This window comes from Coregonus clupeaformis, chromosome 29 (assembly GCF_020615455.1).
Source record: "Coregonus clupeaformis isolate EN_2021a chromosome 29, ASM2061545v1, whole genome shotgun sequence".
Classification (NCBI taxonomy): domain Eukaryota; kingdom Metazoa; phylum Chordata; class Actinopteri; order Salmoniformes; family Salmonidae; genus Coregonus; species Coregonus clupeaformis.
Window position 1 is genome coordinate 24229503 of NC_059220.1, and position 13433 is coordinate 24242935.

General features: G+C 44.8%; 1 protein-coding gene across 2 annotated transcripts in view; it reads left to right on the forward strand.

The window, feature by feature from the left end:
- tmem63c (transmembrane protein 63C) overlaps positions 1 to 9454 on the forward strand; it is a 46333-nt gene extending 36879 nt beyond the window's left edge. For both annotated transcript variants that reach the window (XM_041855115.2, XM_041855116.2), the window contains exons 14-23: positions 2311 to 2464; positions 2602 to 2708; positions 3422 to 3508; positions 3648 to 3713; positions 4279 to 4441; positions 4537 to 4642; positions 5206 to 5373; positions 5520 to 5632; positions 5895 to 5984; positions 6123 to 9454. In XM_041855115.2, the coding sequence (XP_041711049.1) occupies positions 2311 to 2464; positions 2602 to 2708; positions 3422 to 3508; positions 3648 to 3713; positions 4279 to 4441; positions 4537 to 4642; positions 5206 to 5373; positions 5520 to 5632; positions 5895 to 5984; positions 6123 to 6335 (1267 nt within the window). In that variant the 3' untranslated portion in view covers positions 6336 to 9454. The remainder of the gene's footprint in view (positions 1 to 2310; positions 2465 to 2601; positions 2709 to 3421; positions 3509 to 3647; positions 3714 to 4278; positions 4442 to 4536; positions 4643 to 5205; positions 5374 to 5519; positions 5633 to 5894; positions 5985 to 6122) is intronic.
- Positions 9455 to 13433: the final 3979 nt, after the last annotated feature.

A 13433-nucleotide genomic window follows, 5' to 3' on the forward strand; every position in this document is an offset into this window, starting at 1 on the left:
GTAAATGTGATATTTTTAATAAATGTGCAAAAATGTCTACCTGTTTTTGCTTGGTCTTTTATAGGGTATTGTGTGTAGATTGATGAGTGGGAAAAAAACAATTTAATCCATTTTAGATTCAGGCTGTAACGTAACAAAATGTGGAAAAAGTAAAGGGGACTGAATACTCTCCGAATGCACTGTAAATCACCTTTGAAAATCAATTGCAGTGCGCATGTCGTTAATCTGTGTTACTTACTCTTACAAGAGGGCCACTCAACCATTTAACCAATTAAATTAGATGGCTTTTAGAATAGTGTGAGATGTCTTAGATCGTGATTTTATTTTTTACAGTGAAATTGTCCATTGGTAGTTCTAAAGTCCATTTGACATCAGTTATAAAATGAAATGAAGTGATAACCATCAGCCCCTCTGAGGTTACATACAGTGGGGAGAACAAGTATTTGATACACTGCCGATTTTGCAGGATTTCCTACTTACAAAGCATGTAGAGGTCTGTCATTTTTATCATAGGTACACTTCAACTGTGAGAGACGGAATCTAAAACCAAAATCCAGAAAATCACATTGTATGATTTGTAAGTAATTAATTTGCATTTTATTGCATGACATAAGTATTTGATCACCTACCAACCAGTAAGAATTCCGGCTCTCACAGACCTGTTAGTTTTTCTTTAAGAAGCCCTCCTGTTCTCCACTCATTACCTGTATTAACTGCACCTGTTTGAACTCGTTACCTGTATAAAAGACACCTGTAAACACACTCAATCAAACAGACTCCAACCTCTCCACAATGGCCAAGACCAGAGAGCTGTGTAAGGACATCAGGGATAAAATTGTAGGCCTGCACAAGGCTGGGATGGGCTACAGGACAATAGGCAAGCAGCTTGGTGAGAAGGCAACAACTGTTGGCGCAATTATTAGAAAATGGAAGAAGTTCAAGATGACGGTCAATCACCCTCGGTCTGGGGCTCCATGCAAGATCTCACCTCGTGGTGCATCAATGATCATGAGGAAGGTGAGGGATCAGCCCAGAACTACACGGCAGGACCTGGTCAATGACCTGAAGAGAGCTGAGACCACAGTCTCAAAGAAAACCATTAGTAACACACTACGCCGCCATGGATTAAAATCCTGCGGCGCACGCAAGGTCCCCCTGCTCAAGCCAGCGCATGTCCAGGCCCGTCTGAAGTTTGCCAATGACCATCTGGATGATCCAGAGGAGGAATGGGAGAAGGTCATGTGGTCTGAGACCGAAATAAAGCTTTTTGGTCTAAACTCCACTCGCCGTGTTTGGAGGAAGAAGAAGGATGAGTACAACCCCAAGAACACCATTCCAACCGTGAAGCATGGAGGTGGAAACATCATTCTTTGGGGATGCTTTTCTGCAAAGGGGACAGGACGACTGCACCGTATTGAGGGGAGGATGGATGGGGCCATGTATCGCAAGATTTTGGCCAACAACCTCCTTCCCTTAGTAAGAGCATTGAAGATGGGTCGTGGCTGGGTCTTCCATTATGACAATTACCCGAAACACACAGCCAGGGCAACTAAGGAGTGGCTCCGTAAGAAGCATCTCAAGGTCCTGGCGTGGCCTAGCCAGTCTCCAGACCTGAACCCAATAGAAAATCTTTGGAGGGAGCTGAAAGTCTGTATTGCCCAGCGACAGCCCCGAAACCTGAAGGATCTGGAGGAGTGGGCCAAAATCCCTGCTGCAGTGTGTGCAAACCTGGTCAAGACCTACAGAAAACATATGATCTCTGTAATTGCAAACAAAGGTTTCTGTACCAAATATTAAGTTATGCTTTTCTGATGTATCAAATACTTATGTCATGCAATAAAATGCAAATTAATTACTTAAAAATCATACAATGTGATTTTCTGGATTTTTATGATAAAAATTACAGACCTCTACATGCTTTGTAAGTAGGAAAACCTGCAAAATCGGCAGTGTATCAAATACTTGTTCTCCCCACTGTATGTATGGGGGGATTAGCCAATGAGACAGCCCTGCCAAGCGGTGCTCACTGTGCTTCATGCCTCATTGGCTGTGTGTGTTCGTGCGGAGGGAGTAGCACTGCTCCCTGGTGTTTTCACAGGCTCTGGGGTCGACCAATGACTAACTGAAACCGAGCACTCGAGTGTGCTGTATCCAACCTGTTATCCACTCCAGTGTGGTCTTGTTTTTTTATTCCCTCCCACATTAGGGGTTGTTTTTGTTGTATTCATACTTTGTGGATATACACAGTAGTCATGTCAGCCGTCCATCAGGATAGATCAGTGACCTCCGTGTTTACCTCTGTGTCTCCAGGGAGAACCTCTCAGTGTGTGGCTCCCGCTGGTGGCTCCGCTGCATCCTGCTCAACATCCTCCTCTTCCTCCTCCTCTTCTTCCTCACCACTCCCGCCATCATCGTCAATACCATGGACAGGTTCAACGTCACCCGGCCTGTGGACAGCCTGAGGGTCAGAGTTCATTTCTGAATTACAGTGCTTGAATGGGCCTAATGGGGTGGTGGTGCTGTACAAAAGCAAATAAACTCTGTATTTCCAGAATAAACTATATTATGATGAACTCATGAGGTTTTGGTTTCTCCCCATAGAGCCCGATCATCACTCAGTTCTTCCCTACTCTCTTGCTCTGGGCGTTCTCTGTCCTGCTGCCCTTCATAGTCTATTACTCAGCCTTCTTCGAGTCTCACTGGACCAGGTAGAGTACTGCACTGCTGCAGGCCAAGCAGATACTGCCTGACACTCTCCTCAACCGAAGGCTCACTTCTGTCCCTGAAAAGACAAAACACTTTATTCATCTTCCTCAGACCCTCTTCAATTACACAATACCTCTCACAGTTTTTCTCGCTGTCGCTCTCTCTCTCTCTCTCTCTCTCTCTCTCTCTCTCTCTCTCTCTCTCTCTCTCTCTCTCTCTCTCTCTCTCTCTCTCTCTGTGTGTGCTCTGTTTGCCTGCATTATTTCTCTAGTCAGGTTGTCATAGCGATTTCTGTGGAGATAATGATATGCACAGTGGTCACTATGCACTGAGGAGCAGAATAGCTCTGCATCCGGAGGAGACAACCTCACACGGCACCTATGAGCACTGTCTCTTTACATTACCTCCCCCACCCATATGTTGTGAAGGACTTAATGGAAATCAAATGTTTACAGTTATTGGTGTGAAAAGCTCTGCTCGTGGTAATGAGCTCACTAAGTTGTTTGCATTTGAAACTGAATTATTAAATATGTGAGATGTTGCTTTTTGAATGTCGTGTGTGAGTGAGTGCAATTTGTGTTTGTGTGCGCTTCTATCATTAGTGTTCTGTCTCCTGAAATGATTTCAAATTCTAACATGTACTGCATGTTCAAAACATGTGTTTTATAACTACATGTCCTCTGTTGTAATATGGTCTATGTTGTGGTGTCCTTAGATCCAGTGAGAACCAAATCACGATGCACAAGTGCTTTGTACTGCTGGTGTTCATGGTGATCATCCTGCCCTCACTGGGTCTATCCAGGTATGAATATAGAAACATACATGCTGACATGTAACAGATAATTTATAGCGCCCTGCTATGATCATTACAGAGATTACAAGATCCTGTGCTTATGCTCTAACATACCTGTGCTTCTTTTCTCACCTTTGCCCTACTCTAGTCTGGATCTGTTCTTCAGGTGGCTGTTTGATGTCAACTTCCTGGAAGACAAGGATGTTAAATTTGAGTAAGTCTAATTGTCCGGCCCTCTAATGCTATGGTACCATCTGCTTAGCTAGCTTTGACAGAACTACCATGGTAAACACACTTCTAAGATATGTCACCTCTGGCCTCCCGAGTGGCGCAGCGGTCTAAGACACTGCATCGCAGTGCAAGCTGCGTTACTACAGATCCTGGTTCGATACCGGGCTGTGTCGCAGCCGGCCGCGACCGGGAGAACCATGAGGCGACGCACAATTGGCCCAGCGTCGTCTGGGTTAGGGGAGGGTTTGGTTGGCTGGGATGTCCTTGTCCCATCGCGCTGTAGTGACTCCTGTGGCGGGCCGGGCGCATGCACGCTGACACGGTTGCCAGGTATACAGTGTTTCCTCCGACACATTGGTGCGGCTGGCTTCCGGGTTAAGCGTGCATTGTGTCAAGAAGCAGTGCGGCTTGGCGGGGTTGTGTTTTGGAGAACGCACGGCTCTCGACCTTCGCCTCTCCAGAGTTGCAGCGATGGGACAAGACTGTAACTACCAATTTGGATATGACGAAATAAAAAATAATTAAATAAATGTCACCTGTGTGTGCAGGTGTGTGTTCCTGCCTGATAACGGAGCGTTCTTTGTGAACTACGTGATCACGTCCAGCCTGATCGGCACGGCCATGGAGCTGCTGCGTATCCCAGCCCTAATGGTGTATGCGTTGCGTCTCTGCTTCGCCAAGCCCGGGGCCGAGCGCATCCACGTCAAACGGGTGAGAGGAGCGGTATTTTACTGTACTATTTGTGTGTTTCTTTGATGCATCAAATAACCTTTTTTTTCAATTGTGTGTTTTGTCCGTCTCTCCAGAGCCAGGCCTATGAGTTCCAGTTTGGTCTGGAGTATGCCTGGACCATGTGCATCTATGCTGTTAGCATGACTTACAGTATCACCTGTCCCATCATCATGCCCTTTGGTGAGTGTGTGTGTGTGTGTGTGTGTGTAGGCTAAAGAAGCACGTTTATCTTTCCTTCTCACCTTCTTCCTCCTCCGGGTGTGTGTGTGTGCCTCCTTCCTGTGTGTGTGTGTGTGTGTGCTCAGTGGGAGCCTCTCTCCTGATACTGTAAACTTCATCACCTCTGCTGCCAGCCTGGTGCAGACTGTGAAGTGAATGTGCTGTAGTCCCAGACGCTCAGACACAGCGAGCTGTGAGCCAGACGCCCACTCCACTCCTGTCTCTGCCCAGAGCCGCTACTATTACTACTACTCTCCAGGCCTTGACCCCTGCCTTCCACATTGTTCTAGGCCTGGGCTCAGCTGCATGCTGTCTTTAACCTGTCATTCACTCTGTAGCCCAGAGTTGGGGTCAATTCCATCTAAATTCTAGTAAATTCCGAAGTCAACCGACAGGAATGGGAGTTGAATTGACCTCAACTATGCTTTAGACTGAAGTTAGCACTTACAATAGGTGATTGGCTGCATATGTCATCATCAGTCAGCTCTGTGTTGCCTGTCTCTCTGTGTGTGTCTGTCTCTCAGGGCTGCTCTACCTGATCCTGAAACACATGGTGGACCGCTACAACATCTACTATGCCTACGTGCCCACCAAACTCAACCAGCGCATCCACACTGCAGCCATCAGCCAGGTCATCGTGGCGCCCATCCTCTGCATGTTCTGGCTCCTGTTCTTCTCTGTGCTCAGACTGGGTACTTCCTGGTTCTTGTTACCGTAGCCTATCAAACAGACCGATACATGTGGGTTACCCACTGTTAGTCAGATATAACTTAGTGGCTGCTAGAGTGGTCATATATGGTGATGTGGTCTTGATTGTGGTTCTTCTCTTGTGCTCCAGGCCCAATGCGTCCCATCACCCTCTTCACCTTTGTGTTGCTGCTCTCCTGCCTTGTCTTCTCCCTCTTTGGCCTATGCCTTAGGAAACAGCCTGACAAGTCATCAAGCTACCAGGTCAGCGACAGTATGAACAATGGGACATAGTGCTGTACTGGTGTTTGGGCTAGCAGATCCTTTATAGTTTTTGACGATAAACTCTATGTAATGTCATTTATTAAGCCTAAGTACTTTGACCATGGGCTATGTCTTTATGAGATGGTGGTATTTAAGCATCTGCTGTAGCAGTGCAGCTATGCTCTTGAGACACCCCCCTCCCTGGTTGGTGTAGAGCACTGGCCCTCAATGGCTTAATTATCGCTGAGCCAATGTGTTTCAGATGTTTGACCAGATGTCTGCTGACCAGCCAGCAGAAGGGGCCTTCGCTGATGCAGAGAGAAGCTCCACCCCCTCCACTACCCCCTCCAATGTACCTGCCTTTCTTCATTCATACCACTCTCAATTCCTCACACAGTTGTACAATAAGCTCATAACTAGAAGATATGTATGAGTCATTTCAGTTTGAGTCATTAGTAACTTATCTCTTTCTCTGTGTCTTCCCCCTCAGCTGTTTGTGGCATCTGTGTTGCTGGAGCCAGAGCTAGGCCTGACCCCCATGCCCTCCCCAGCTCACCAGAGCTACGGGACCATGGCCAGCTCCCAGGACAGAGAGGAGGAGGAGGAGGAGGACCAGGTTGAGACTGTCGAGACAGAGCTCCAGGACCCCCCAGACCCCTATTACTCCAGCCCCCTCATGGACAGCCCAGTGGGCTACCAGTGACTCACCCCCTCTCCCTGACCTCCATGCATATGTCTTTTTATAAGGGAGAAAGATGCTTTTTTTTAAACCCTTTTTTACCCTCATCCAATCACCTCAGCCCCTCTGACTGGACCATGTTTGCGAGAGACCCTTTCGGATTGTGTCTTTGGAGGTTCTTTGGAACCAAAGGCTGAAATGGGTTCTTCCCCAGCCCAGTGGCGGGATGTGGGGACATCATCTTAAAGCTGTCATCATAAATCAACCATACGGAGGATACTTCAAACAAAAGTGCATCTGTAGTTTTCTGACTGACTGCTTCATGGTTGTCTCCCTTTTTTCCCTCTATAAGTGAATGAACTGTACCATACTGTATGTGACCTGACTGGGAGTGACTGTGTAATGAAGAAGGACACTATCTTTGTGTGCCACTAGGAAAGGAGTAGGGGTGAATTTCACCAGTTCAGTGGGTTTTAACCAAATGACCCTACTAGACAGAGTGGTATTGGCTCTAGGGGATCTGGCTCTGGTGTGGTAGAGCTCTACAAGGCAGAGGGTGAGGGTTGCGGGTTGTGATCAAGCCATCTGCAGTGAGAGAACAGGACAGACGGCGGGAGGGCAGAGTGGAACTCAGAGCTCTAACACCCTATGGAGGAGAAGGCACAAGGGACCTAATACTGTTGGATTTATTGTCAAGGTTCTTATCTTGCTCTTCTGTACTTGCCAGTTGTATGTTATATTATTGTGCTGAGGGGCGAGGGGCGGGCTGCGTGTATTGTTTAATAACAATGTATGTATAGTACCATCCCTTTATTATTGTTTATCAATGACTGTTATTATGAGAACATCATAGTTGTGTTCAGTAGAAGGAAATGGGAGAAAAAAATTCAGAACAGAAAACAAAAATGAGTGCTCTTATTGGACAAGTTCAGGTAGCACCTGAAGTCCTCCATTTCAGAACATTATCTCCAATTTACTTGGGTTTTAAAAACGTTGTGCGTAAAGGTCCGGCAGCAAAAATAGTCTTGAAAATATACTAATAGTACCCTATTGCATCATGGTTTCAGTAGTCCAAACCAGTCATCCTCGCCACTACATGTTGCGAATGTTGTATACATTGTTATACTTCATGTCCACCCATTCAAACTAAACCGCTGTTTCTAATGCATCGTAAGACTCAGCTGATCTCACTGTTTAACACAATCATACAGTAACCTTTGCTAGTTTTGTATTGCGAGTGTTTTGCTGCTCGAGGGAGAGAAGGTTTCCATGCCAAACTGAATGTAAACTGATTGTGGTTTGTAATTGTGCTCTCTTGCTGTGCCTTGAAGAAAAAGTCTGTTTCGTCTGACAATCCAGCATGGCCTGAAATATGCTGCATGGACTAAACTAAAGAGCAGGGAAAAGCGGGAGACAGACTCAAATAAACAAACACACATAGAGTAGCATACTGTATGTACACATTCTGGCCATAGTTCTATCAAACGCAATTGATTGCTATTATCCTACTCCCTAATTTGTGTGAGCAGCCATCTTCCTATGTATAGTGTATCATACAATTCCTTCAACCAATAGACAAGCAGCAGACCTGGGTTCAAATACAGTACATGCATCTAAGTATTTAGTAAAATGCTTATTTTATTTTGTGTTTGAGTATTTTCTAATAATGTGGCAGAAATGAACTACTTCTATTTGAAGTATTAGAAAGTATTTTCTAATAGTTTCCTATAAATAGCCTACTATTTGAAACTATTTTGAAAAACCTATAGGACCAGGTTCGAATGCATTGAGTATTTAAATGCACTTGTCTGTGTATTTGAGTATTTTCAAGTACATTCCAATATTCAACTACTTATTTTCAAGGAAAACATATCCAAATACTTGCTTCGAAATGTATTTTGAAAGTAATTGAAATACCCTAAATAGTATTTGAACCCAGGTCTGACGAGCAGTGTGCTCCACAGACCACTGAGCTAATAATGTTGACTCATTATGTGCGGACTGTATTTGCTAGTCTCAGATGGGGGTTTTCAATGGAAGCATTTGGATTGTGGCTTAAGGTGCCTTGTTGTCGGTGTCTTTGCAGTTTCTAACTGCTGTATTCTGTGATCATATAGCCAAGCTCTTTGTAGATTATATAATGGGATTTGAAAGTTGTTTCTCTGGTGTCTTTTTTCCCTTGCTATGATTTGATGATGAGCTGTAGTTATGTTTGTCATTTTGTCATCATACATATATTGTGGTTCTTTGGTTTTTCCTGAGCCCAAAGAAAGCTACAGAATGTATATAATAGTACTCCAAAATTCGAACTGTATAATTGTCAACCTACGAAATGTCACCCAAAGTGTCCAGTGTACTTTAGTGCAGCCCTGGGAAGGTTGTCATTTTATAGTCATTGAAGTATATTCTTGATATACCCTGATGTCCTTTTGAAACCGTGTTTGTCAGAAGTGATTTTGAGAAACTGAGGGAATATTATAGGAGAAATGTAGTGTCTCATAAAATTTGTTTGAGCAGGGAATAGAACTGTGTTTTATGAACAAATGTTCATCAAAACAAGAAACCAACCTTTTGGCCACAAACTGTAGGCCTAGGTTACCACCTGAGATCATTGTGGAGCGCCACATTAAAATCAGTTTGAACAGCACATCCGAGAAACCCCAACCCAGAAAGCCCCTAAGCTCACCAAATGTGTGCACTGGATTTCAGCTTCAACATGTTGTTTCACAGGTCATACAGTTCATTATTATTTTCTTATAAGAACATGTTAATCCATTTTTTTATGGTGGTCACAACGGTTGATTATATTCCATTTTAGGTCATGTGCAAACATCAAAAAGTTGAAGAAAGAAAATGTGGTTCTTTATTTCCCAATAACCATGCGAGGAGGAAAGTACTTGTAAAACTCACTGAGATTGAATGCTAAATTAGCTCTATTGTACTTCTGTCATTTGTGCTCATACATCAGATGCTCTTCACATGGGTGCCCCGGCTCTATTTTGGGGATCCAGTGGTTTTCTACTTTGGCCAAGCTCTTATCGTCATCCTTTACAGGAAACTGGTGTGTCCTTTCTTAAGTACTACTTATAGATTTCTCTGAACCATTTACTTTCGCAGGGAAATAAAGTAAAACAAACATGTCATCTTGATGTAAATGTTTTTTTTTATTGAGACCTGAGGTTGAGGAACAGCGGGACAGTGTGTGTGTAGCAGTGACCTCCGTCCGACCGACCGACAGGCCTGAGCTGTTCTGTGTCAAGTCTTTGAAGTGCTGTGAGTTCAATTAAAACTGAATCTGTTGCTGCCACGCATCTTGTGCTACAGGCTCCTTATTCCCGCTCCGTCTGCTGTGGTCTGTAGGGAAGGGTACTGAGTCACAAGTTCAGCAGAAGGCAGAGAGGTTCCAGTCAAGGAAAAATCAAAGGGGGAACTGCAGAGAGCTAACCAGGCTTTTATAGTGGATTTTTACATTGGGTGGTTTCCCATGCTGTCCGTGAGAAAATGTAGCCTACAATTGACCGAGCCTCGTTGTCCAAGCACATTTGGATATTCAGCAATGCGTGCAGGTTTCTCACACAGGGTCCAAGAGAAAAATATTAAATATACACTGCTCAAAAAAATTAAGGGAACACTTAAACAACACATCCTAGATCTGAATGAATGAAATAATCTTATTAATTACTTTTTTCTTTACATAGTTGAATGTGCTGACAACAAAATCACACAAAAATTATCAATGGAAATCAAATGTATCAACCCATGGAGGTCTGGATTTGGAGTCACCCTCAAAATTAAGGTGGAAAACCACACTACAGGCTGATCCAACTTTGATGTAATGTCCTTAAAACAAGTCAAAATGAGGCTCAGTAGTGTGTGTGGCCTCCACGTGCCTGTATGACCTCCCTACAACGCCTGGGCATGCTCCTGATGAGGTGGCGGATGGTCTCCTGGGGGATCTCCTCCCAGACCTGGACTAAAGCATCCGCCAACTCCTGGACAGTCTGTGGTGCAACGTGGCGTTGGTGGATGGAGCGAGACGTGATGTCCCAGATGTGCTCAATTGGATTCAGGTCTGGGGAACGGGCGGGCGGGCCAGTCCATAGCATCAATGCCTTCCTCTTGCAGGAACTGCTGACACACTCCAGCCACATGAGGTCTAGCATTGTCTTGCATTAGGAGGAACCCAGGGCCAACCGCACCAGCATATGGTCTCACAAGGGGTCTGAGGATCTCATCTCGGTACCTAATGGCAGTCAGGCTACCTCTGGCGAGCACATGGAGGGCTGTGCGGCCCCCCAAAGAAATGCCACCCCACACCATGACTGACCCACCGCCAAACACGTGCTCAGTGTGAACCTGCTTTCATCTGTGAAGAGCACAGGGCGCCAGTGGCGAATTTGCCAATCTTGGTGTTCTCTGGCAAATGCCAAACGTCCTGCACGGTGTTGGGCTGTAAGCACAACCCCCACCTGTGGACGTCGGGCCCTCATAACACCCTCATGGAGTCTGTTTCTGCCGTTTGAGCAGACACATGCACATTTGTAGCCTGCTGGAGGTCATTTTGCAGGGCTCTGGCAGTGCTCCTCCTGCTCCTCCTTGCACAAAGGCGGAGGTAGCGGTCCTGCTGCTGGGTTGTGGCCCTCCTACGGCCTCCTCCACGTCTCCTGATGTACTGGCCTGTCTCCTGGTAGCGCCTCCATGCTCTGGACACTACGCTGACAGACACAGCAAAACTTCTTGCCACAGCTCGCATTGCTGTGCCATCCTGGATGAGCTGCACTACCTGAGCCACTTGTGTGGGTTGTAGACTCCGTCTCATGCTACCACTGGAGTGAAAGCACCGCCAGCATTCAAAAGTGACCAAAACATCAGCCAGGAAGCATAGGAACTGAGAAGTGGTCTGTGGTCACCACCTGCAAAACCAGTCCTTTATTGGGGGTGTCTTGCTAATTGCCTATAATTTCCACCTGTTGTCTATTCCATTTGCACAACAGCATGTGAAATGTATTGTCAATCAGTGTTGCTTCCTAAGTGGACAGTTTGATTTCACAGAAGTGTGATTGACTTGGAGTTACATTGTGTTGTTTTTTTTGTTTTTTTTTTGAGCAGTGTATATATATTAATTACACACACTGAGCATACAAAACATTAAGAACACCTGTTCTTTCCGTAACATACTGACCAGGTGAACGCTAGGATCCCTTATTGATGTCACTTGTTAAATCCACTTCAATCGATGTAGGGGAGGAGACAGGTTAAAGAAGGTTTTTTAAACCTTGAGACAATTGAGACATGGATTGTGTATGTGTGCCATTCAGAGGGTGAACATGGGCCAGCATCCTTGTGGAACGCTTCGACATCTTGCCCCCACGAATTTAGACTGTCCTGAGGGCAAAGTGGGGGGTTAAGTGTCTTGCTCAAGGGCACATAGACAGATTTTTCAACTTGTCGGCTCGGGTTTTCGAACCACCTTGTCGGCTCAGGTATTGTTCTCAAACTGTTGTCCTCGACGGTTCTGATTTGTAAGATAATGATGTACACTACCGTTCAAACGTTTGGGGTCACTTAGAAATGTCCAATTTTTTTGCCCATTAAAATAACATCAAATTGATCAGAAATACAGTGTAGACATTGTTAATGTTGTAAATGGCTATTATAGCTAGAAACTGCTGATTTTTTTAAATGTAATATCTACATAGGCGTACAGAGGCCCATTATCAGCAACCATCAGTCCTGTGTTCCAATGGCACCTTATGTTTGCTAATCCAAGTTTATCATTTTAAAAGGCTAATTGATCATTAGAAAAACCTTTTGCAATTATGTTAACACAGTTTGAGAAACAGGCGCCTCACAGGTCCTCAACTGGCAGCTTCATTAAATAGTACCCACAAACACCAGTCTCAACCTCAACAGTGAAGAGGCGACTCCGGGATGCTGACCTTCTAGGCAGAGTTGCAAAGAAAAAGCCATATCTCAGACTGGCCAATAAAAATAAAATATTAAGATGGGCAGTCTGAGATATGGCGTTTTCTTTGCAACTCTGCCTAGAAGGTCAGCATCCCGGAGTTGCCTCTTCACTGTTGAGGTTAAGACTGGTGTTTTGTGGGTACTATTTAATGAAGCAGCCAGTTGAGGACCTGTGAGACGCCTGTTTCTCAAACTAGACACTCTAATGTATTTGTCCTCTTGCTCAGTTGTGCACCGGGGCCTCCCACTTCTCTTTCTATTCTGGTTAGAGCCAGTTTGCGCTGTTCTGTGAAGGTAGTAGAACACAGCGTTGTACGAGATCTTCAGTTTCTTGGCAATTTCTCGCATGGAAAAGCCTTAATTTCTCAGAACAAGAATAGACTGACGAGTTTCAGAAGAAAGTTCTTTGTTTCTGGCCATTTTGAGCCTGTAATCGAACCCACAATTGCTGATGCTCCAGATACTTAACCAGTCTCAAGAAGGACAATTTTATTGCTTCTTTAATCAGCACAACAGTTTTCAGCTATGCTAACATACAGTGGGGGAAAAAAGTATTTAGTCAGCCACCAATTGTGCAAGTTCTCCCACTTAAAAATGAGAGAGGCCTGTAATTTTCATCATAGGTACACATCAACTATGACAGACAAAATGAGAAAGAAAAATCCAGAAAATCACATTGTAGGATTTTTAATGAATTTATTTGCAAATTATGGTGGAAAATAAGTATTTGGTCAATAACTAAAGTTTCTCAGTACTTTGTTATATACCCTTTGTTGGCAATGACACAGGTCAAATGTTTTCTGTAAGTCTTCACAAGGTTTTCACACACTGTTGCTGGTATTTTGGCCCATTCCTCCATGCAGATCTCCTCTAGAGCAGTGATGTTTTGGGGCTGTCGCTGGGCAACACGGACTTTCAGCTCCCTCCAAAGATTTTCTATGGGGTTGAGATCTGGAGACTGGCTAGGCCACTCCAGGACCTTGAAATGCTTCTTACGAAGCCACTCCTTCGTTGCCCGGGCAGTGTGTTTGGGATCATTGTCATGCTGAAAGACCCAGCCACGTTTCATCTTCAATGCCCTTGCTGATGGAAGGAGGTTTTCACTCAAAATCTCACGATACATGGCCCCATTCATTCTTTCCTTTACGGATCAGT